The sequence below is a fragment of the Narcine bancroftii genome, chromosome 6, assembly GCF_036971445.1.
Source record: "Narcine bancroftii isolate sNarBan1 chromosome 6, sNarBan1.hap1, whole genome shotgun sequence".
NCBI lineage: Eukaryota > Metazoa > Chordata > Chondrichthyes > Torpediniformes > Narcinidae > Narcine > Narcine bancroftii.
Window position 1 is genome coordinate 52855690 of NC_091474.1, and position 25531 is coordinate 52881220.

General features: G+C 43.7%; 1 protein-coding gene across 9 annotated transcripts in view; it reads left to right on the forward strand.

Annotated features, from left to right (window-relative positions):
- The window catches only part of zzef1 (zinc finger, ZZ-type with EF hand domain 1), a 315777-nt gene that overhangs the window by 36288 nt on the left and 253958 nt on the right, over nucleotides 1-25531 (forward strand). For all 9 annotated transcript variants that reach the window (XR_011340087.1, XM_069884994.1, XM_069884997.1 and 6 more), the window contains exons 2-7: nucleotides 3014-3158; nucleotides 6980-7174; nucleotides 15949-16123; nucleotides 17008-17207; nucleotides 23086-23296; nucleotides 23417-23533. Coding sequence is in view for 8 of the 9 variants with exons in the window: in XM_069884994.1 (XP_069741095.1) it covers nucleotides 3014-3158; nucleotides 6980-7174; nucleotides 15949-16123; nucleotides 17008-17207; nucleotides 23086-23296; nucleotides 23417-23533 (1043 nt within the window). In the remaining variant the exon portion in view is untranslated. The remainder of the gene's footprint in view (nucleotides 1-3013; nucleotides 3159-6979; nucleotides 7175-15948; nucleotides 16124-17007; nucleotides 17208-23085; nucleotides 23297-23416; nucleotides 23534-25531) is intronic.

The window sequence follows — 25531 nt, forward strand, 5'->3', positions numbered from 1 at the left end:
GGCAAGAAAAATAAAAGAGCTGAATATTATTTAAAGGGTGAAAAACTACAGCATGCTGTTGTGCAGAGGGACTTGGGAGTGCTTGTGCATGAATCGCAAAAAGTTAGGTTGCAGGTGCAGCAGGTTATTAAGAAGCCAAATGGAATGTTGGCCTTCATCGCTAAAGGAATTGAATTCAGGAGTAGGGAGGTAATGTTGCAACTGTATAAGGTACTGGTGAGACCGCACCTGGAGTACTGAGTCCAGTTCTGGTCTCCGTATTTGAGGAAGGATATACTGGCGTTGGAGACGGTCCAGAGGAGGTTTACTAGGTTGATCCCTGGGATGAAGGGGTTGACTTATGATGAAAGATTAAATCGTCTAGGATTGTATTCGCTCGAGTTCAGAAGAATGAGAGGAGATCTTATAGAAACATATAGGATTATGAAGGGTATGGATAGGATAGATGTAGGAAGGTTTTTTGAGCTGGCCGGGGAAACTAAAACGAGAGGACACAGTCTCAAGATTTGGGGGAGTAGATTTAGGACAGAGATGAGGAAAAATAGTTTTTCCCAGAGAGTAGTGAATGTTTGGAATTCTCTAACCAGGGAAGTGGTTGAGGCTGCCTCATTAAACAAATTTAAAATTTGGTGAGATAAATTTTTACATGATAGAGGAATTAGGGGATATGGGGAGAAGGCAGGTAGGTGGAGTTAGGTCATAAATTAGATCAGCCATGATCGTATTGAATGGCGGAGCAGGCTCGATGGGCCATTTTTGGCCTACTCCTGTTCCTACTTCCTATGTTCCTAAATGCTGCTACAGCACCAATGACTCGGGTTCAATCCGGCACTGTCTGTAAGGAGTTGGTACGTTCTCCTCGATTGATCTGCATGTATTCTGTCTGGGTACCTGAGGACCAGAATGGCCTGTTACCGTCCTATATTGAAATTAAATTTAAAAGTATCTCAATCAAAGCATTATTGAGAATTTCTTGTACAGACTTAATTGATTAGTTTGATTAGTTTTCATGGTAACCACTATAAACTATTAAACTGGCCCAGTTAGGATTGCGACTTGACTTGCAGTTTTGGAACAATCTTCCGCTAAACTTTTAACGAATGCACCAAAAAATTATTGGAAGCTTGAAATTGAGTCTCTGCCTTAGTTTTCCAGTATGCAAAATGTTAAGTTTTAAATGACACTTTTAAAAGCATGTTGATTGTTGGTACATTTGATACAGTGGCAGCGATCCAGGTTCAAATCCCCTGCTGTCTGCAAGGAGCTTGTATGTTCTCCCTGTGACCTGGGCAGATTTTTCTGGATGCTCCCACCCTTCAAAATGTATGGGATTGGGTGTATTTGGGCAGCACAGGTTTCATGGGCTGGAAGGGCCTTTTATGATAACACATTAAAATGTAATGTACATGATCTACTTTAACTTCTGACTGCCACAAGGCAGTCAGAGAGTTTGCATCAGCATTGCCTGGCGCAATAGGAGAAAGAGAAGCAAGAGACAGTCCCTTCAGAGTCACTGAGTGTCTGTGAATTCACCTCCAGCATTCCTACAGCCTTTTCATCCACACAGACTCCTGTTTGATCCATTGGCAACTCGAGCTTCAGGTCCAAACCTTCAATATGATTAGGAAGCCTTCAGCGTCTGAGGCTCTTCAGGAACCCCTCTTGGCCTCAACAACCTCTCGAATCCCAGCTACAAAACCTGGTTTCCATGAGCCAGTCTCTAGCAGCCTGTGTTGGTCTCCCGACCGCAAGTCACCCACAGCCCTGTGTGGGACTCTCGGCCGATGATCCCCTTGCTGGTCCACCGCCATGGTCACCGTCCTGTAGGGTCATCTCCTCTGGTTCTCCTTCTCGGGTGGGGGGGAGTGGGATCTCCTCTTTCTGGAGCTGTCACTGCTCCCTGGAATCAGCAACCCCTCATGGCCGCTGCCGAGCACAAGCGTTGCCACCTTGGGCACAGACCTCGCAGATGCAGGATTTTACTTACAGACACTGTTGGCTCCTTTAACAGACCGTTTAATGCCTGTACTGAGTCGTTCCTTTAGGAGCGTTGCAATGACTCTGCTCTCTGCTCTCCGTGGGTTGCTCCAGCGGCAGTGCTGCCATTACATCAGCTCCAACAGCACCCCCACTTCTTTCTTATTAAGTTATCGATAAATAAATGAAATTAAACCATAATATTATAGAGAGTGTACCTGGGTAATATCAGGGCTAATGACTGCATGGGATTAATTGTACATGACTGATGAGTTTACAATTGGTCATCAGTTCTAACAGATTGCCTTGTTTTTCGTTACACTGTGCACTGTGAGATTAGTTCCAAAATTGAGTGACCAGCAGTTAATTTGCTCAGAAATGGTTCTTAAATGGTTGAGGGAAAACATTGTCCAAGGCTCAAGGAGAGCTCCCTAAACTCAGAATCGAACCACCTGTGATAATAGACTTTGGTTTAATATTTGATTTGGCTTTAAACAAAAAAAAAAGGTGCTGGAGGTGCTCAGAGGTTGACAGTTTTGATCAAGGTCCTACATAAAGACTGAGACTGAGATAGCTAATGTAAAGAGGCAAGTGACCAGCCCCCAGCATCTCTTGATTTTGGAGCAACACTGGAGGAACTCAGTGATCAGGCAGCATCTGGTGAGACCAATAGAGAGCCACACGAGAACCCTTCATCAGGATGCTGCTTGACCCACTGCACTTTGCTCCAGACTCCAGCATCTGCAGACTACTGTCTCGAGTACTTTCAGCATGAAGGTGTTCCCTCAATACTGCTCAGCTGTAATACTGAAGCACAACCCATGATAGGGTTCTGCTGTCCTGCCCATGTAGACTTGTCTGTAATGCCAATTTATTGGATGAAGTGTGAAGAAATGCCTACTCAGTGCTGCTTTTTGTAAAACTGGATGTACTATTGATCTAGCACTTAACTCAATAATAACGCTAACTGAAAAATCTTAAATCTTTTTATTTGCAGCCAAGTGAATATCTTGCTGTATCATTTTTTTGTTTACAGGTATTTGCTCAGTTTGATGCAGAGGGAGATGGCACAGTTTCTGTGGAAAACATGTTGGAGTCCTTGAAAACCTCTGGTGGAGCTAATCTGCGGGGAGAATTGAGTCATGTGATTCGACAACTTCAGGGATGCTCTTTAACGCCAGGTTAGACGGGCCTGATTAATGTTAATGCTGCTGCATCTTCTGGTAATTCTGTAAAAGCCCACATTTTCTGAATGTTGCTGACTCAAAGTTGTCACCCCTCTTATTCCTATGAAAGGTAAAGTCTTTTCTACGTAGATGCTGCCTCACTTGAATTTAATTTTTTTTGGACCTACAGCACCATTTTGGCCGTCCAATTACACCCAATTAACATACAACCCCCTGTACACTTTGAATGATGGGAGGAAACTGGAGCTCCCGGGAAAACCCATGTATACACAGGGAGAATGTACAAACTCCTTCCAGGAAGCCTGTTCCCGATCGCTGGCGCTGCAGCGTCGTTGCGCTAACCGCTATGCCAACTGTGCTGCCAACGGTGTTAAATACTTTTAGGATTTTTAAAATTCTCATTCATGTTGTTATGTTTGATGTATTATTTTTAAAGAGAATTCAAACTCATCACAAAGTGGTGGGTCTCCATAATGTATCTTCCTGAATGGTTAAGTGTTGGCCCTTTACACTGAAACCTGTCCAACTTGGCTGCACGCTTTATTGTCAGCCTGTGTGTTTTACTGGGACTCTCAGTATCACATGCGATCATTCTGGGGAACTCTGGGAAAGAATAGAGTTTTCTCATGTGATGACATCAGTGCTGTGGGTAAGGCTATTAAATCTAGGAGAGAAACATGGAAGTCTGCAGACGCTGTGATGGTGGTTAAAAACGCACAGAAATGCTGGAGGAACTCAGCCAGTCTTGCAGCGCCCACAGGAGGTAAAGATATATTACTAATGATATAAATCTAGGCACTGCCCGCTATATTTCCTGAGAATGCTACTATTTATTGGGACCTGTTTGATCTACAGGTCCCATTTTTCATCTTGTGTTACACCAAATCTGTCCTAATGATACAATACGAGAACTGCCATTTAAATCAAAGGCAGCTGAGATGATGCATGTTTGCTTGCACACTCACTAATTATTATATCCTGATGACAAATAAAGATCTAATTGGCAAGTTAATGACTACAGGTGGCATGGTTGGTGTAGCGGTTAGCACAATGCCATTACAGTGGCAGCGATTGGGACTGGGCTTCAAATCCTGCGCTGACTGTAAGGAGTTTGTACATTCTCCCCATGTCTGTGTGGGTTTTCCCTGGGAGCTCCGGTTTCCTCCCACCGTTCGAAATGTACCAGGGGTGTAAGTTAAATGGGTGTAAATTGGGTGGCACAGGCTCGTGGGCAAAAAGGCCCTGTTACTGTGATGCATGTCTAAAATTTTTTAAAATTAAAAAAAAAATTGAGAATATCAAAGTGGCGTTTTAATGGATCACGATCAATTTAGTTAGTTATTAGATTCCTTGGGGTGGGTTCACATGTGGGGATTATACTACAAGGAGAGAGTGAGTAGAATTGGTCTGAACTGACTGGAAATTAGAGAGGTGATCTAATTTAAACCAGCCATTCTCAACATTTTTTTTAGTTGTTTCCCACTTGGGTCTCTGCTCAAAGTTTATGGTAAAGCAGTCAAGTTTAATTGGATTCTTCCATACTTCTCTCCTAACAACTACATAAAAAAAACCAAAAAAAATTTATGTTACATGAACTGAGAAGAAAACAAGGCTTTTACTTAAACACACTGTGGCCCCAGGGGGACCGTAGCATTCCTGATGAGCATGGCTGATTTGCACACAATATTTTTATCTTGTAACACAAGGGGCACAAGAAATTGGATACAGAAAGGGCATTTCCTCCTGTCTTGGATAAGGGTTGGTAATCTTGAACTGGAATGAGAATATTTTTGCCAGGCTGAGCCTTGTAAATCTTTGAGCTCCTCTTCTTTGAAGGGTTGTAATGGTCACTTGCCTTTGCTCCAGAGTATGGACATTTACACTAGTACATTTAGTGCATGCTCATGGAAGGCTGGGCTTCCTGTAGAGGCAGTGCAGAGGCTTTCGACATGGATTCCTGGGATGAAGGAGTTGATCTTGGAAGAAAGTATGAGCCAATATTTATTGGACTGTACAATAAATCGAGGTGATTTTATTGAAGCATATAGATTCTGAGGGGGAGGGTGGGGGTTCAGATGATGGTTGCTGAGGGAATATTTCCTCTTTGGTTTCAGAATAAAGGGTTGCCCATTTCATGTGGAGATGCGGCTGATTTTCTTCTCGCAGAATGTCACGAATCTTTCCAGTAGAGGGGTGTGGAGGTGGGGTCATGGAAGGCTGAAACTGACAGATATTAAATTGCAAGAGGCTTGAGGGGTTTGGGGAGAGAGGGGAAAATGTGGCTTTGAGGCAAATATTGCATGGTGGGAAAGGCTCGAAGGAATGACTATTGTGCTCCTGTTATAGGTAGAGAAAATATTTTTCTACAAAAAGGGAACCCAGAGTAGAGGATGGGACAGGAAGGTTGAAAATTTTGTTTATTGTCATGTGTGCCATGATGCATGGGGAACCTTAGTTTTACGTGCTATCCAAGCAGGCAAGAAAACATTGCCACTTGTGGTGCCATTTTGGATTTAAAAGTTCATGGAAAACAAGATAAAGTAAAAAGAATAATCATGGTTTTGGTCTAACTGGAGTTCCGGTGCATTCAAACATTGAACAACAGAGGAAGATTAAGGAAATGTGTAGCCTGTTCTTGTATTTATAATCCCTTTTACACTGAAAAGCAGTGTTATTGCCATGTACACGACCTGTCTTTGGAAGCCGGCTTGGTTGCTCATACAGAACAGAAAAAAGCTGATCCGTGAGTCCTTTTACCCAGCAAGCCAGCTTCCTGAAACAAAAGGGGCAGGACGTGTAGCACTGCAGCGTTGGCGCCAAGTGTGACGATGTGTCGAGAAAGAATCCAATTCGGTGGGTCTGGTTACAAGGGATTGTGATCACTCACAGCTTTTATTAACACACAACAATAATAGAAGAGTGTGGGAAAATGTTAACGGAAATAAAGCACACGCATACAGTTTATAAATAATGACTATTTCTGTTGATTTTAGCAATTTTCACAGATACATTCAAACCTAAAAAATACAATTGTTATGGCTGCTGAGATTCAGGTTACAGAATGGTTTTTGTATTATAGCAACTGCAGTTATCTGCACACGAATGCGTGCCAGCATGTTAAGTGTCTATAAATGTACAGCACCCCTTTAGCACATTTTTATAAGACCATAAGACACAGGAGCAGTAATTGTGTACCGTTTAACATTTTCACACACTCTTTTATAAATTGTGTGCATGTGTATTTTATTCCTGTTAACGTTTTCCCACTCTCTTCTACAAAGTCTCAGTCATACAGGCGGTGCTGACATTCGCACACTAGGCGTCGATTAGTGTCCCCTGCTCTACTCGCTACTGACTATGAACTTTTTCTGGACCCAACATTGTGACGTCAACTTCCCTGGCCGTTTGACCTGGCAACACGATTCGACCGTTTTAGATATGTCCCGCATTGATACGCTCCATGGCTCAGAGTACCTACCTTGGCGGATCGAAGATGGGCGAGTCCAGACCCCCCCCCCCCCTCAATCCGCCTTCGATTTTTTTTTTCACACTGAGCTCGAAAGGGGGAATAAAACTTGGCTTTCAAGCTCGGTGTAAAAAGGGATTATTAGTGTTTATAATCATGGAAACTTTTTTAAAAAAAGTTCCTTTTGTGATTGGAATTACACCACAGTTGCTATAAGGCTATTTCTTTGCAGTAATTGGTGCAGCTAATATTACCTGTAAATTATGATGCATTTTTAGTCGTGATGAAAGTTGTTTGCTCCTCGTTATTTGCTTGTTATATACATTTATTTCTTCCTCTTTTCTCCTAGGATTTGTTGACATCTTTTCAAAAAAAAAGACGCGCATGGTTGTTCACGCTACAAAGATCTTGCGCTTCCTCCACAGGAACAGAATTCCAAGTAATGCTATTCCGTTCCCCATGATGGACAGTTATAACAACATTTGCGCCATGCGTGCGTCTGTTTTGAAGGATTGCTTGAAGCAATTGTTAGAAAAAAAGAATGGTAAGATATTAGATAATAAAGTGGAATTCTATAGTATAGTAAGCAATAGTTAAAAATTTTTTAAAGATGCTCAATTGGATAAAATGTGTCTTTTAAATATTTATAGGCCTAATGTTCTTTAGAGAAGACCAGAGTTCTGGCTCTATGGCTATTGGAAATTCACTTCTTTGCATATGTGGTCCTTTTGACTGCATGTGTTATGTCCAGATTTCAGATTTATTGAGTTTCCTTTTTCCTGTGCACAAGGCAGAATTACCACAAATTGGTAGTAGAAAAATTAAACAGTACACAGCGTAAGCATGTAAACAAATAAAAGAACAAGTAACAAATGTAAACAAACTGCAAGAAAATCAATAAAGTGCACAAGTAAGAGTCCTTAAATGAGTCCTGATTGAGTTTGTCGTTGAGGAGTCTGATGGTGGAGGGGGAGCAGCTGTTCCTGAATCTGGGGCGTGTCTTTTGGCACTTAGACCTCTTTCCTGGTGGCAGCAGCGAGAACAGAGGTGGGTGGAGGTGCGGATCCTTGATGATTGCTGCTGCTCTCCGATGGCACCGTTCCCTGTAGATATACTCAATAGTGGGTAGGATTTTGCCTGTAATGTCCTGGGCTGTGTCCACTACCTTTTGGAGAGCTTTATGCTCAGGGGTATTGGTGTCCCCATTCCAGACCGTGATGCAGCCAGTCAGCACACTTCCACCACACATCTGTAGAAATCTGCCAGGGTTTTTGGTGTCATATCAAACCTCCGCAAACTCCTGAGGAAGTAGAGGTGTTGATGAGCTTTCTTCTAGATGCCATTGTTGTGTTGGATCCAGGAAAGATCCTGCCAGATAGTGACTCCCAAGAACCTAAATTTGCTCACCCTCTCCATCACTAATCCCCCAATGATCATTGATTTTATACCTCTGGTATTCCTTTCCTAAAGGCAATAATCAGCTCCTTGGTTTTGGTGACATTGAGTGTGAGGTTGTAGTTGGTGCACTATTCAGCCAAGATTTCAATCTCCATCCCCTTCCTTTATACAACCCACTACTGTGGTACCGCTGGCAAATTTGTAGATGGTGTTGTTGTTGTACTGAGCTACAGAGTTGTAGGTGGTTCTCTGGTACTGATGGAGATTTTGAAGGAGCAGTTCTTACCAATCCTCACCGATTGTAGTCTGGAGATGAGGAAATCCATGGTCCAATTACACAGTGGAGTCCCAGGTCTTGGAGTTTGCTGATCGATTTTGAGGGGATGATGGTGTTAAATGCCGAACTGTAGTCGATAAAGAGCATCCTGATGGATGATCTCTGCTGTCCAGGCGTTCCAGGGCTTTGTGTAGGCCCAGTGAGATGGCATCCCCTGTAGACAGGAGCTGATATGCTTCAACACCAGCCTTTCAAAACACTTCATCGCTGTTGATGTAAGTGCTACTAGTCGATAGACATTAAGGCAGGTTACTGCACTCTTCTTGGGCACTGGTATGATTGACACCTATTTGAAACAGGTGGGTGCCACACCCTGCTGGAGTGAGATATTGAAGATATCCGTGAATATCTTGGTAAGTTGGTCAGCACAGATTTTTAATACTTAGCTAGATTCTCCATCCAGGGCAGATGCTTTCCTCGGGTTCACTCTCCTGATGACAGCACGCATGTCATTCTCAGATCTGGACCGGATGGGATCATGAAATTGCTTTGCAGAAGATGTTGAATAGTTATGGTATCCTTGTTCCCAGCAGGCCCATAAAAGTTAAATGTACACTGTGGCCAAAGAAATGGAAGTTTACTCTAAGATTAGTTGAAGAGTGTTGAGATTTAACCATATTATTTTATGACTAACAATGATAGTCACAGAACCTGAGAAAAATGTGAATTTTCCACTACAAATGGTTTGCAATGTGCTTGAGTGAAACACCAAATTCTATAGACACAGTTACTTGAAGTCAGGCTCGGCTCTGAAATGTTGGTTTTCCACCTTTACTTCTTCTGGATGCTGCGAGACCTGCTGAGTTCCTCCATCACTTTTGTGTATTTTGCCACGAGCTTGTGGTTTTCTTCACTTTGCCTTACCTCTCCAGGATCCTTTCAGCACTGGCAAAAATGAGGATTCAGTAAGGTTGAAGGTCTTGGCGACTGGTGTCGGAAAACAAAAATAATGCCATTTTTCATTATCTACTGGTCTGGCAAGCCTATGGATGAACGACGCCTATCTGGTGTAGGCTTCATGCTCAAGAACTCCATTGCCTCCAAACTCGAAAACCTTCCAACAGGCCACTCGGACCGGATCATGTCCATGCGACTCCCCCTTCAAAACAAGCGTCGCATCACCCTCATCAATGTCTATGCTCCAACCCTCCAGGCGGAGGACAAGTTCTACACTGACCTGCGCAACCTCATTCAACGCACCCCTACAGCCGACAAGGTTGTCATCCTTGGCGACTTCAACGCTCGCTTCGGCAAAGACTCAGAAACCTGGCCAGGAATCCTGGGCAAGCATGATGTCGGCAAGTGCAACGACAGTGGGGACCTCCTGTTGGAGCTCTGTGCAGAACAGCGGCTTGTCATTACAAACACCCTTTTTCAGCAGAGGGACAGCCTGAAGACTACCTGGATGCATCCCCGATCCAAACACTGGCATCTCCTGGACTACGTCCTGGTGCGAGAAAGAGACAAACGAGATGTGCTCCACACCAGGGTCATGCCCAGCGCAGAATGCCACACTGACCACCGGCTGGTTCGCTGCAAGCTCAACCTTCACTTCAAGCCAAAGCCCAGGAACAGTAAAGCCCGCAGAAAGAGGTTCAATGTTGGAAACCTGCAGTCAGACGAAGTGAGAGGAAACTTCCAGGCAAACCTCAAAGCAAAGCTCAAGGATGCAATCCACCTCATGGACTCGTCCCCTGAAACCCTCTGGGATCAGCTGAAGACTACCATACTGCAATCCACTGAAGAGGTACTGGGCTTCTCCTCCAGGAAAAACAAAGACTGGTTCGACGAAAACAGCCAGGAAATCCAGGAGCTGCTGGCAAAGAAGCGAGCTGCCCACCAGGCTCACCTTACAAAGCCGTCCTGGCCAGGGAAGAAACAAGCCTTCCATCGCGCATGCAGCCATCTTCAGCGCAAACTCCAGGACATCCAAAATTAGTGGTGGACTAGCCTCGCCAAATGAACCCAGCTCAGCGCGGACATTGGCGACTTCAGGGGTTTTTATGAGGTTCTAAAGGCTGTGTACGGCCTCTCACCCCAAGTCCAAAGCCCGCAGCACAGCTCAGACAGCAAAGTCCTCCTCAGCGACAAGATCTCCATCCTCAACCGATGGTCAGAACACTTCCAATCTCTTTTCAGTGCCAACCGCTCAGTCCAAGATTCCGCCCTGCTCCAGCTCCCTCAACAGCCCCTAAGGCTAGAGCTGGATGAGGTCCTCACCCAGGATGAGACATATAAGGCAATTGAACAACTGAAAAGTGGCAAAGCAGCAGGTATGGATGGAATCCCCCCAGAGGTCTGGAAGGCTGGCGGCAAAACTCTGCATGCCAAACTGCATGAGTTTTTCAAGCTTTGCAGGGACCAAGGAAAACTGCCTCAGGACCTTCGTTAATGTTGAATTAACCTGTTGATTCTGTGACCCCAGTATCACAATGGGGATTTCCCAGTGCCATCATCATCACCCTGTACAAAAACAAAGGCAAGAAATCAGACTACTCAAACTACAGGGGAATCACGCTGCTCTCCATTGCAGGCAAAATCTTCGCTAGGATTCTCCTAAATAGAATAATACCTAGTGTCGCCGAGAATGTTCTCCCAGAATCACAGTGCGGCTTTTGCGCAAACAGAGGAACTACTGACATGGTCTTTGCTCTCAGACAGCTCCAAGAAAAGTGCAGAGAACAAAACAAAGGACTCTACATCACCTTTGTTGACCTCACCAAAGCCTTCGACACCGTAAGCAGGAAAGAGGTTTGGCAAATACTAGAGCGCCTCGGATGCCCCCCAAAGTTCCTCAACATGGTTATCCAACTGCACGAAAACCAACAAGGTCAGGTCAGATACAGCAATGAGCTCTCCGAACCCTTCTCCATTGACAATGGCGTGAAGCAAGGCTGCGTCCTCGCACCAACCCTCTTTTCAATCTTCTTCAGCATGATGCTGAAACAAGCCATGAAAGACCTCAACAACGAAGACGCTGTTTATATCCGGTACTGCACGGATGGCAGTCTCTTCAATCTGAGGCGCCTGCAAGCTCACACCAAGACACAAGAGCAACTTGTCCGTGAACTACTCTTTGCAGACGATGCCGCTTTAGTTGTCCATTCAGAGCCAGCTCTCCAGCGCATGACGTCCTATTTTGCAGAAACTGCCAAAATGTTTGGCCTGGAAGTCAGCCTGAAGAAAACTGAGGTCCTCCATCAGCCAGCTCCCCACCATGACTACCAGCCCCCCCACATCCCCATCGGGCACACAAAACTCAAAACGGTCAACCAGTTTTCCTATCTATGCTGCACCATTTCATCGGATGCAAGGATCGACAACGAGATAGACAACAGACTCGCCAAGGCAAATAGCGTCTTTGGAAGACTACACAAAAGAGTCTGGAAAAACAACCAACTGAAAAACCTGACAAAGATAAGCGTACACAGAGCCGTTGTCATACCCACACTCCTGTTCGCCTCTGAATCATGGGTCCTCTACCGGCATCACCTACGGCTCCTAGAACGCTTCCAACAGCGTTGTCTCCGCTCCATCCTCAACATTCATTGGAGCGACTTCATCCCTAACATCGAAGTAATCGAGATGGCAGAGGCCGACAGCATCGAATCCATGCTGTTGAAGATCCAACTGCGCTAGGTAGGTCACGTCTCCAGAATGGAGGACCATCGCCTTCCCAAGATCATGTTATATGGCGAGCTCTCCACTGGCCATCGTGTCAGAGGGGCACCAAAGAAGAGGTACAACGACTGCCTAAAGAAATCTCTTGGTGCCTGCCACATTGACCACCGCCAGTGGGCTGATATCGCCTCAAACCGTGGATCTTGGTGCCTCACAGTTCGGCGGGCAGCAACCTCCTTTGAAGAAGACCGCAGAGCCCACCTCACTGACAAAAGACAAAGGAGGAAATACCCAACACCCAACCCCAACCAACAAATTTTCCGCTGCAACCGTGTCTGCCTGTCCCTCATCGGACTTGTCAGCCACAAACGAGCCTGCAGCTCGTTAAAATGTCCTTAGCCACAGGTGAGGAGCCGGAGGATTGGAGGGTAGCTCGTATTGTTCCATTGTTTAAAAAAGACACTAAACCAGGAATTTACAGGCCAGTGAGCCTGACGTCAGTCAGAGCTAAATTATAGGAGGGTGTTCTGAGAGATTGGATATACAAGTATTTGGACAGCCAAGGGCTGATAAGGACAGTCAATGTGGATTTGTGCATTGTAGGTCATATTTAACTAAGAGTTTTTCAAGGAAGTTACCAGGAAAGTTGATGTAGACAGCATCATAGCCTTTCCTTCATGTATTTTAGTAGGGCCTTTAACAAGGTCCCCCATGGGAGGTTAGTTCAGAAGGTTCAGACACTAGGTATCCATAGAAAGGTTGTAAACTGCATTTGAAATTGGTTGAATGGGAGAATCCAAAGAGTAGTGGTGGATGATTGCTTCTCAGACTGGAGGCCTGTGACTCGTGGTGTGCCTCAGGAATTGGTGCTGGGACCATTGTCTGTTGTCTACATCAATGATCTAGATGATAATATAGTAAATTGGATCAGCAAGTTTGCAGATGACACTAAGATTGGAGATGTGGATAGCGAGGAAGATTTTCAAAGCTTGCAGAAGGATCTGGGCCAACTAGAAAAATGGGCCAGAAAATGGCAGATGGAGTTTAATGCAGACAAGTGTGAGGTGTTGCATTTTGGAACAACAAACCCAAGGTAGGACATACATAGTAAATGGTAGGGCATTGAGGAGTGCAGAGGAACATAGGGATCTGGGAACACAGATACATAATTCCCTGAAAGTGGCATCACAGATGGTCAGCGTAAATCAAAGTATCAAGTACAGGAGTTGGGATGTTCCGGTGAAGTTGTATAAGACCTTGCTGAGGCCAAATTTAGAGTACTGTGTGCAGTTCTGGTCACCAAACTACGGGAGGGATATCCGTAAGATTGAAAGAGTGTAGAGAAAATTTTCTAAGATGTTGCAGGGTCTTCAGAAGTTGAGTTACAAGGAAATATTAAACAGGTTAGACTTTATTCCTTGGAGCGAAGAGGAATGAGGGGAGATTTGATGGAGGTTTACAAAATTATGAGAGGTATAGACAGAGTAAATGTGATGAAGCTTTTTCCACTTAGATTAGGAGAGATAAATATGAGAGGACATCGCTTTAGGGTGAAAGGGGAAAGGTTTAGGGGGAACTTCTTCACAGAGAGTGGTGAGAGTGTGGAAAGAACTGCCATCTGACGTGAATGAGTGTTCACTCTTAAGTTTTAAAAATAAATTGGATGGATACATGGATGGGAGAGGTCTGGAGGGTTATGAGACTAGCGGAATGATGTTTCAGCACATCTAGAATGGCCAAATAGCCTGTTTTCTTTGCTGTAGTGTTATGGTTCTATTTCATTAATAACCATTTAGATCTGCTTTTGTACTTTTTCCATATGAAATTAACAATATTAAGAATAATCTATAAACAGTTAAAATTTTGCACGGTCAGTGTGGATTAAACCATATTGAAGAGAGAACAAATAGCATGCATTTAAATAGCTTCAGGAATGAGAGTGAGATTGGAAAGGGTGCAGAGGAGATTCACCAGAATGCTACTGGGACTTAGTAAAATTATAATGACTACATTCATGAAATTGGTTTGCGTTCTCTTGAGAAGGGAAAACAGAACATGGTCTAAAAACTAGAACCGTGGGTGTAGCGGTTTGCACAACGCTTTTACAGCATCAGTGATTGGAACCGGGGTTTGAATCCTGCGCTGTCTGTAAGGAGTTTGTATGTTCTCCCCATGTCTATGTGAGTTTTCCCTGTAGACTCTGGTTTCCTCCCACTATTCAAAATGTACTGGAGTTGTAGGTTAATTGGGCGTAATTAGGTGGCAAGGACTCGTGGGCCGAAAGGGCCTGTTACCATGCTGTATGTCTAAATTTTATTTTATTTTTTAAGAAAGCAAAATTTTTGGGCCTTTTCTAAAAGTTGTAAAGAGTTCAATTTGCTGAAGGTAGCACATATTTAAAGTTTTCTCTTGTAAATGGCAGTTGGTTTTATATTTGTTAATTTTAATTGATCACATTTTGTGAAATGGAGGAATGTGAGGAAAAAGATGGTCAAATGGAGTTGCGTCACAGATTCTGGTTGAACGGAGTTCAGTGATCGATCAATTCTGATTTAATTTTACAGAAAAACTTGTTCAGAAACAATGGCTCATTGTGTTCATTTTACAGGGATAAATTAACGTGGTTATCAACATCAAAACATCATTTGGTGCCTCACTGTAGCTGTGTCCTTTTCAAATAGGACACACTTGATATAGTTATCAATGATTGTGTCATTTTAAAGTAATAATAATCTTTTCTCATATGGTGAAGCGGGAAGTTTGAAGCTGTACTGTCTTATGAAAAAGGTAGGTTGCTAAAAGTTTCTTGACAAAACCAACAGTTAACCAAGGTATTCATTTTAGACCTCAGCATGATTTAGTCTTGATATCTGAAGAGAATAACATGGCTAATTATGTTGTTCACATCAGGGAACATTTTACCAAACTGCCTTTTCCATACAAGAGAGTATGTCTTTTGCCTTCACAGTTTCATTTTTATAAAGTTGATTTATTTAAATTAATGACCTGGACATCTGGCTCAGTAAAGAGCTGATAGTTGCAAACCCAGCCAAGCCCATCATGACATGGTTCTGTCTGTGAGATATCTCATCAAGAAAGCAGCCAAATCAAATAGGACCCTCAGCACACCCTGGTCAAAATCTCTTTTTTCTCTCTCTCTCTTTTGAACTTCCCTGAGCTACCTTAATCAGAAACTACTCCCAGACCACCTGAAGATAAGTGTGCAGTATTGAAACATTACTTTTTTTTTCTTGTGCTTGTCACTCGAGTCACTTTTTTTAACTAGGATTACTGTGAATATTTATACCTATCGTGTCATTATTGTGTCTTTCATTTTAGTTAATTTAGTTTAGTTTTGTAGTTTTTCTTTACAAGTACCTGCTTGGTTGCAGCAAGTAAGAATTTTGTATGACAATAAACTCATTGTATCAACTGAATATTTATTTGTCTTTTTATATTTATCCTGTCTTGGCATAGTGTGGTAGTTTAATTTATATTGTGTTGTATCGTGCGTATCTGTATGGCAGTAGCAGCTAAGAATTTTGGTGGATGTGTACATTGTGCTTTTCTAAATTTAAATGTAAACACACAGAGCATAACAGGCCAGTTTGGCCCACAAGTCTGTGCTGCCCAATTTACCTACAACCCCCGGTATGTTTCAAATGGTGGGAGCCCCTGGGGAAAACCCACGCAGACATGGGGAGAATGTGTAAACTCCTCACAGACAGCACGGGCTTCAAATCCTGATCACTGGCGCTGTTACAGCATTGCACTAACCGGTTCACCAACCGTGCAGTCCATATATGTGACAGTAAGCTCATCATCAATTAATCTAGAGCACAGTGAAATCATTTGAGACAATTTAAAAAAAACATTAAGCAAAAAATCTCACAAGTAGTGTTTAATTTATTTAATTTCTGTAGTATCTTAATTCTCTTAATGCATTTCTAAATTTCTCACAGAACAATGTCCCACAGATATAACTAGCGACAGAGAATCGGACAGGCTGAAGGTGATAACCAAGTGTTACACCACCTTGGAAACTTCCTCAAACTCATCTGATATTGACAAGCTGACCAACGGTGAAACAACTTCCTACTGGCAGTCAGATGGGAGTTCGTGCTCACACTGGGTCAGGTGAGTGAAAAGAAAATGTGTAGCACACAGCACTGATCATTTGACATCCACTTAATGAAAAAAATATAAAAACTAATTTAAGTAAAGAAATTATTTTTAATTAAATTTGAAAAGTTTAAATTTAGAAATACAGCAGGATAACAGACCCTTCCGACCAATGAATCTGTGCTGCCCAAATACCCAATTAACCTAAAACCCCATACGTTTTGAATGGTGGGAAAAATCCGGAGCCCCTGGGGAAAACCCACGCAGACGTAGGGAGAATGTACAAACTCCTTACAGACAGTGCATGATTTGAACCCTAGTCCCAATCGCTGGTGCTGTAACATCATTGTGCTAACCGTGCCACCCAATCTATTGGCTTAATTAATAACCAAGCCCTGGAAATGCTCAGCAGGCCAGGCAACACCTGTGGAAAAAGAAACAGTTAATGCTTAGGTCGAAGGGGGGTAATTTTCTTGTGTCTTTACTGCATCATTTTTTCCAAGATTTTTTTTTGCCTGTTGTAAGGTTTGAAGGAGGTTTGAAGGAAGATTGACATCACAGCCATTGACTTCTTCAGGAAGCTGACCAACTTGAATGTTTATCTATTTCCACTTCCCTTTGCTATCTGGTGTTTTGATTTTTGTTCATGTGTGGTCAAAAGGTGTGTCAAGGTACTCTTTCTTTCTCATTCCCCATCGGCCCTCCCTGCTTGGAGTAAAAATTGAACCATTCGAGTTGAGGAGTCTCTGGACCATGGGGAAGAGGTGGGGGGGAGACCTGAAACCCTACCCCAGTGTGGTGTATGTGCTTTGTTCATCAGTATGCACTGGCGCAAATGTTTATTATCCTCTTTCGTCTGAAAGAGGAGCTAGAGAGTGAATTTTTATTTTCTTTTGCAGGTTACGCTTGAAAGCTGATGTTGTGCTGAAGCATTTGTCAATAGCAGTATCAGCTGGTGATCAAAGTTACATGCCACAGCAGGTGACTGTGTCATTGGGGAGAAATCCCAGTAACATGCAGGAAATCCGTGATGTCCGTATCCCTAGCAATATGACTGGATACATTACGTTGCTGGAAAATGCAAGCATTAGTCATCCATGTAATTGTCCATTTTATATTATCTGTTTCAGTTGTGTTTTATTTTACCTCACAATTTTACCTCAACAGGCAGGTAACTGATAAGTAGCCAAAGGTCAGATTTCTCATATTGATGAGCTAATTAGTTTTAATATAATAAATGGAAATTACATGAAGTCCCAAATCAACTTTTCTATCACCTTCTAAACAGGCTTGTTGGGAAAGGGAGAGAATGGTTTTAAAGCCGTGAACATAACCTTTAGGTTTACTCTCTTTAATAGTTCATTTCTTTTTCTGCACCAGGAATGTATGAAGTACTATACACATCCATAAGAGTATTACACATGGCTCACAACCCCTTGTTATTACTGCTTCTGTCTTCTTTTTCAATGGAATGTTTTCTGTTTAGCCGTGGGTAAAATCTAATGTTACTTTTTCAATTTCTCTTGATGAACCAACCACCCAATTTAGACAATAGACAATAGAAAATAGGAGCTAGAGTAGACCATTTGGCCCGTCGGGCCAGCACCACCATTTTAGATCATGGCTGATCCTTACCATCAGTACCCCTTTCCAGCCTTATCCCCATAACCCTTAACTCCGTTACCCACAAGAGTCTTATCTAACTCTCTTTTGAACATAGTCAGCGAATCCGCCTCTACCACCCTCTGTGGCAGAGCATTCCACAGATTCACACTTCTCTGGGTAAAAAAAATGCTTTCTCATCTCCGTCCTAAAGGGCCTACCCTGTATTCTTAAACTATGCCCTCTAGTCCTCGTCTCCCCCATCATTGGGAACAAGTAATCAGACTTCACCTTGTCTGTCCCCCTGATGATTTTGTATACCTCAATCATGTCCCCCCTCATCCTTCTAAACTCCAATGGATACAAGTCCAGTTTTTCTAGCCTTGCTGCATATGACAACCCTGCCATCCCTGGAACTAACCTTGTAAATCTGCGCTGCACACCCTCTATAGCTAGTATGTCCTTCCTCAAGTTTGGAGACTTGAGGAAGGACATACTCCAGGTGGGGTCTCACCAGGGCCCTGTATAACTGCAGAAGGGCGTCTCTGTTCCTATACTCCAATCCCCTCTTTATGAAAGTCAACATTCCATTTGCCTTCTTCACAGCTTTCTGAACCTGCCTTCAGTGACCGGTGAACAAGTACACCCAGATCCATTTGCACTTCCCCACTCCCTAGCTTGTCTCCATTTAAATAATACTCAGCTTTCCTATTACTTCCCCCAAAATGAATAACCTCACATTTGTTCACATTGAAATTCATCTTCCATTTAGCCGCCCACTCCTCCAGCCTGTCCAAGTCCCTCTGCATTTTCCTTACATCCTCCTCACACCCCACACCGCCACCCAGTTTAGTGTCATCTGCAAATTTGCTCATGTTATTTATAATCCCCTCATCCAAATCATTTACATAAATTACAAACAACTGAGGACCCAAAACCGATCCCTGAGGTACTCTACTCATCACATCCTGCCATTCTGAAAAAGACCCATTTACTCCAACCCTTTGTTTCCTATCTCTTAACCAATTTCCTATCCATGTCAGCACCTTACCTCCAATACCATGCTCCCTGATCTTGCCCACTAGACTCCCGTGCAGTACCTTATCAAAGGCCTTCTGGAAGTCCAAATACACCACATCCACTGGCTCTCCCGAGTCCACCCTCTTTGTCACATCCTCAAAAAATTCCAGAAGGTTAGTCAAGCTTGACTTACCCTTAAGGAATCCATGCTGACTAGCCCTTATACTATTATTACTGACTAAGTGTTCTGCTATTTCTCCTTTTATGATGGACTCCAATATCTTCCCCACCACTGATGTCAGGCTAACCGGTCTATAATTTCCCGTTTTCTCCCTCCCTCCTTTCTTAAAAAGCGGCACCACATCAGCCACTCTCCAATCCTCAGGGACCTCCCTGGAATCTATGGAACTTTGGAAAATGTCGACCAGTGCCTCCACAATTTCCATAGCCACCTCTTTAAGCACCCTAGGATGCAGCCCATCAGGCCCTGGGGATTTATCAGCCCTCAGTTCCAACAATTTACTCATAACCTCCTGCTTCTGGATCCGGATATCCATTAGATCCCCTACCTCCCCAGTAAAGTTCCCCAAGTCTCTTGGTACCGCATGACTACTACCCCCTAACTGACTATAACCTATATCCTCCTTGGTGAAGACAGTTGCAAAGTTCCTCTGCCATCTCCTTGTTTCCGGTAATAATTTCACCCTTGCCCATTTTCAAAGGGCCAATTTTAGACCGAACCAATTTCTTCCTCTTCACATACTTAAAAAAGCTTTTGCTATCCTCCGCAATATTATCTGCTAATTTCCTCTCGTACTTCATTTTCCCGTTTCTTATGGCTTTCTTAGTTACCCTCTGATGTTCTTTGAAGGTTTCCCAATCCTCTAATTTCCCACTCCGCTTCGCTATCTTATAATTACTCCCTTTGGACTTGATAATGCATTTGATTTCCTTAGTTAGCCAGGGCTGCCATTTGCATCTCCTAGAGCCTTTCCTCCACTTTGGAATAAATTTGTCCTGAATCCTGTGAAAAATGTCCATAAAAACCTGCCATTTTTCCCCAGTTGTCCTCCCAGCTAGTGTATCTTCCCATTTTATTTTGGATAGCTCCTCCCTCATAGCTGCAAAATTCCCTTTATTTAACTGAAGTACAGATGCTTCCGACTTCCTTTCCATTTCCCTTTCTAATTGGAGCTTAAAAGTAACCATACCATGGTCACTATTCCCTAATGGCTCCCCTACATCAAGGTCACTTATTAAGTCTGCGTCGCTGCACAGCACCCAGTCCAGAATCGACTTCCCCCTGGTAGGTTCCTCCACTAGCTGTTCCAAGAAAGTATCTCGTAGACATTCTATAAACTCGCTCTCTTGTGTTCCTGCCCCCGTCTGATTATCCCAGTCCACCTTCATGTTGAAGTCCCCCATAACTACCGTATTGCTACCACTTTGACATGCCACTCTTAATTCCTGATTTATACTACTACCGATATCTGAGCTACTTTTCAAAGGCCTGTAAATGACCCCCATTATATTCCTCTTGCCCTTGCAATTTCTTAATTCAATCCAAACAGACTCTACCTCACCTGTTTCAATGTCTTTCCTTTCAAACGCCTGAATCTCATTTCTTACCAACAGAGCTACCCCACCTCCTCTTCTTAACTTTCTGTCCTTTCTAAAGGACGTGTACCCTGGAACATTTATTTCCCAATCCTGCCCTTCCCGCAGCCATGTCTCCGTTATTCCGACAATGTCATAACCTCCCATTGCCATTTGCGCCTCAAGCTCATCCATTTTATTCCTTACACTCCTTGCATTCATACACAATACCTTGATGCCATACCTCCTTTCTCCCTCCACCTTGGTTCTTGGTGCATTCGTTCTTATTCTCCTATCACTTTTAGCTCCCTTATTCCTTATTGTTTCACCGTCTATCAGAACCACACCTATATTCTCTCTCCTATCTACTTCCCTATCAGTCCTGTTCCCTTCCCCCTGCCAAATTAGTTTAAATCAGCTCCGACAGCTTTATTAAACCTAACTGCCAGTATATTGGCCCCCTTCGCATTCAGGTGTAAACCATTCCTCCTGTATAGGTCCCATCTTCCCCAGAAGAGATCCCAATGGTCAATGAACCTGAATCCCTGCACTCTGCACCATTCCCTCAGCCACACGTTTAACCTCTTGATTTTATTATTCTTGCCCCCACCCTCGCACAGTACAGGAAGCAGCCCCGAGATTACAATCCTGGAGGTCCTGCTTCTCAACCTCCTTCCGAGCTCACAGTAGTCACTCTTCAGGATCTCCTCCTTCAATCTATCTACGTCTTTTGTGCCCACGTGTATCAGGACCTCTGGCCGGTCTCCTGCCCCCCCCCCAGGATACTCTGAACCCTATCCGAGACGTCACGTACCCTGGCTCCTGGGAGGCAACACACCATACGGGAACACTTGTCAGGTTCGCAGAATCTTCTGTCCGTTCCCCTAACGATGGAGTCCCCAATGACCACCTTGTTCCCCTTCTTCTCCTTCCGTACCACTGTCTCCTTTGGCGCTATCTTCCCCTACTTCATCCAATACTGTATATTCGTTGCTAAGATCTGTAGCCACTGGGGTGCTCTCCACAGAGCTAGCAACTTTTGCCCCACTCCTGACAGTAGTCCACTTTCCTGACCCCCCCAATCCAGGGGTAAGCACTTCCCTGAGTGTTGAATCAATAAATTCCTCGCTCTCTCTGATTAGCCTCAGATCATCTAGCTGCATCTCCATTTCTTTAATTTTTTTCCTAAATGCTTGTGTCTCATTACATCCCCTGCAGGTATGTCCTGTGGAAATGTTTATGGTCTTGTCACCAACCTTCTCACACTCAGTGGTGAGCCTAAGGTCATCTAGTTGGAGCTCCAGTACCTCAACTCGGCCCCTAAGGAACCCCACCTCCTTGCACCTGGCACAGATATTTTTTTTGTAAAACATGTTGGCTGCTTTTTTTTTGTTGCTTCTTAAAATTTTATTTCTGTGGTTTTGGGCTTTGTATATGTGCTTTTAGTACAGGGGTTAAAGATAATTTCAAGCACATCTTTACATTTTGAATATTATGTATATATAGGTTCTTAGCATTCTAACTATACACTGGAAAGAATTGGCATCATGTCCCAGATCTTTTAAAGATGTCTGATTTCGGTAACATGCTCCCTCTAGAGATTTTTATATTAACTAGCTATGGCTTCCAATATATGCTTCAGTTGGAATATACATCACCTATATGTGCAGCTATTTTTAATTTAGACATGCAGCACAGTAACAGGGCATTTTGGCTACCCAGTTAACCTACACCCCAGGTACGTTTCGAATGGTGGGAGGAAACTGGAGACCTGGGGAAAACCCTCACAGACATGGGGAAAATGTACAAACTCCTTACAGACAGCATGGGATCCCAGTCCCGATCGCTGATGCTGTAAAGGTGTTGCACTAACCGCTACGCCAGCCATGCCGTCCCAAGGCTATTGCTGCAAGCAGGGTACAAACCTGCCCGGGGAGACCCCATTGCATTTCAAGTTTTAGATAGGAAACCAATTTTTATTTTCAACAACTTAAAAATAATCGTTGTTTCCTGGTTGAAGCTTAGGGGGTATTTTTTGTAAAACTTATCAGAAAGCATTTTAAAGTAACTTTTATATCTTTACAAAAATGCAATTATTAATATAGTATTCTATAATCAAAATCATCCAGCCACCTTTGGCTATGAGAAACACACTCGCTAACCTTTCAGGATGCAGATTTTGACCTTCCTCAAACAGATACTTGTTAAAGTCTCCTCCAATGATTGGGGGGAAAAAAAGGTTAGCAGTTCTGCAGGTCCCATGGCAGTGCTGCTGAAGTTGATAAACTTTTTTTTGCCTCATTGATTTGAAAAGTTGTGTGTACTGCACATTACTGTGAAGAATTACTCCAAACTATGGGATACCGGGTAATAACAGGGGAAAGTGGCGTGCTTTGTACTTGTTGCAAGACTGGATCTAGATGATCAAGAGGAAGTTGTTAGGCATGAATATGTTGAATGAGTGGAACTGGAAGACTGAACCTGTGAGTTTACGTAGAACGTTTATTTGCACTAGTGTACTTCCAAAGATCTGTCACACTGAACAACGTGCTGACAGGGGTCATAACATAATTTCCTAATTGTATTGGTACCTTTCCAATATTGATAGGAATGAATTAAATTTTAATGTGTAAAGTTAGGTTTGTTGGTAGATCAGGAAGTTAACTGTGAGGTAAATTGTTATTTGCAAATTATTGATATAAAATAGGAGGAAGTACTCAAGGCTACAGTGGAATTAATATTGGACATTTTTTGATAAGTTCTACAGATAAATGTTAAACGGTGCCACGGTGATGGCTGTGATACGAGGATTCATGGACTCAAGACTATGGGATACCAGGTTATGAAGAAGCCTGGAGTGTCTGTGTCTGATGCATCTGTTATTTGGTACTTGTCCTTGTTAACAACATGGGTGACTGCTTCTGTTGAAACAAAACCAGACATGGCACAAAGTGTCCTACAAATTACTCAGTAAGTAGTCAGGATTTAGTAACCGCTACGTGCATGTTTTGTTTTAGTTCTTGAGTATTTTTTCCTTGGATCAATAAACATTTGGCACTCTACATACTGATCACCAATGTTTTTGTTTAGAAAAGCCCTGCAACACATGCCACCCCTGTCGCTTACTGCCGGCTCCACAGTGATGCCCAGCTACATGTCAGCAAATGTTCTGGAGAAAGTGGACAATTTTCTCGTCAGGATTGCAGGGTAAGTGCTATTTCGGGCAGTCTAGGTCCTGGTCTCTGGATCAGTGAAGAATAGATTTGGACATTTTGCTCATCAGGAGGGTCAGGAGGAAGTGAAGGTTTTGAGTGGCTGAGACTAAAGATTCACCAGTATGTGGCGGGACTGCTGGGCTTCGGCCTGGATAGGCTGGGACTTTTCTCTCTGAGCACAGGAAGTTTAAGGGTTTTTTGTAATAAAATGATGAAAGGCATATTTAAGGAAAATAATCCCAGGCAAGTGGAGTCTAAAACTAGAGGGCATAAATTGAAGGTGAGTGGAGAAAGATTTAAAATGGACAAGAGGGGCACTTTTCTCACAGAGGGTGTTGCTATACGGAACAAACTATCCAAGGAAGTGGGAGAGGCGGGTACAACAGCAACGTTTTAAAGACATTTAGATAGGTATATTGGATAGGAAGTCTTCAGAGGGATATAGGTTGAACACAGCCAAATTGAACTACAGAGTATTTAGTTCTTTTTCTTTTCTTTGGCTTGGCTTTGCGGACGAAGATTTATGGAGGGGTATGTCCACGTCTGCTGCAGGCTCGTTGGTGACTGACAAGTCCGATGCGGGACAGGCAGGCGCGGTTGCAAGGGAAATTTGGTTGGTTGGGGTTGGGTGTTGGGTTTTTCCTCCTTTGTCTTTTGTCAGTGAGGTGTGCTCTGCGGTCTTCTTCAAAGGAGGTTGCAGCCCGCCGAACTGTGAGGCGCCAAGATGCAAGGTTGGAGGCGATATCAGCCCACTGGCGGTGGTCAAATGTGGCAGGCACCAAGAGATTTCTTTAGGCAGTCCTTGTACCTCTTTTTTGGAACACCTCTTCTTTGGTGCACCTCTGTCTCAGTGGCCAGTGGAGAGCACGCCATAGAACACGATCTTGGGGAGGCGATGGTCCTCCATTCTGAAGACGTGACCCACCCAGCGCAGTTGGGTCTTCAGCAGCGTGGATTCGATGCTTGGAGACTGCCAGCTCAAGTACTTCGATGTTGGTGATGAAGTCATTCCAATGAATGTTGAGGATGGAGCGGAGACAGCGCTGATGGAAGTGTTCTAGGAGCCGTAGGTGATGCCGGTAGAGGACCCATGATTCGGAGCCGAACAGGTGCGTGTGTATGACAACGACTCTGTACACGCTGATCTTTGTGTGTTTCTTCAGGTGATTGTTTTTCCAGACTCTTTTGTGTAGTCTTCCAAAGGAGCTATTTGTCTTGGCGAGTCTGTTGTCTATCTCTTTGTCAATCCTTGCATCCGATGAAATAATGCAGCCGAGGTAGGTAAACTGGTTGACTATTTTGAGTTCTGTGTGCCCGATGGAGATGTGGGGGGCTGGTAGTCATGGTGGGGAGCTGGCTGATGGAGGACCTCCGTTTTCTTCAGGCTGACTTCGAGGCCAAACATTTTGGCAGTTTGCGCAAAACAGGACGTCATGCGCTGGAGAGCTGGCTCTGAATGGACAACTAAAGCGGCATCGTCTGCAAAGAGTAGTTCACGGACAAGTTGCTCTTGTGTCTTGGTGTGAGCTTGCAGGCGCCTCAGATTGAAGAGACTGCCATCCGTGCAGTACCGGATATAAACAGCGTCTTCGTTGTTGAGGTCTTTCATGGCTTGTTTCAGCATCATGCTGAAGAAGATTGAAAAGAGGGTTGGTGCGAGGACGCAGCCTTGCTTCACGTCATTGTCAATGGAGAAGGGTTCGGAGAGCTCATTGCTGTATCTGACCCGACCTTGTTGGTTTTCGTGCAGTTGGATAACCATGTTGAGGAACATTGGGGGGCATCCGAGGCGCTCTAGTATTTGCCAAACCCCTTTCCTGCTCACGGTGTCGAAGGCTTTGGTGAGGTCAACAAAGGTGATGTAGAGTCCTTTGTTTTGTTCTCTGCACTTTTCTTGGAGCCATTTTTTTTTTTTTAAATTTTTTATTTTTTCTTGGAGCTGTCTGAGGGCAAAGACCATGTCAGTAGTTCCTCTGTTTGCGCGAAAGCC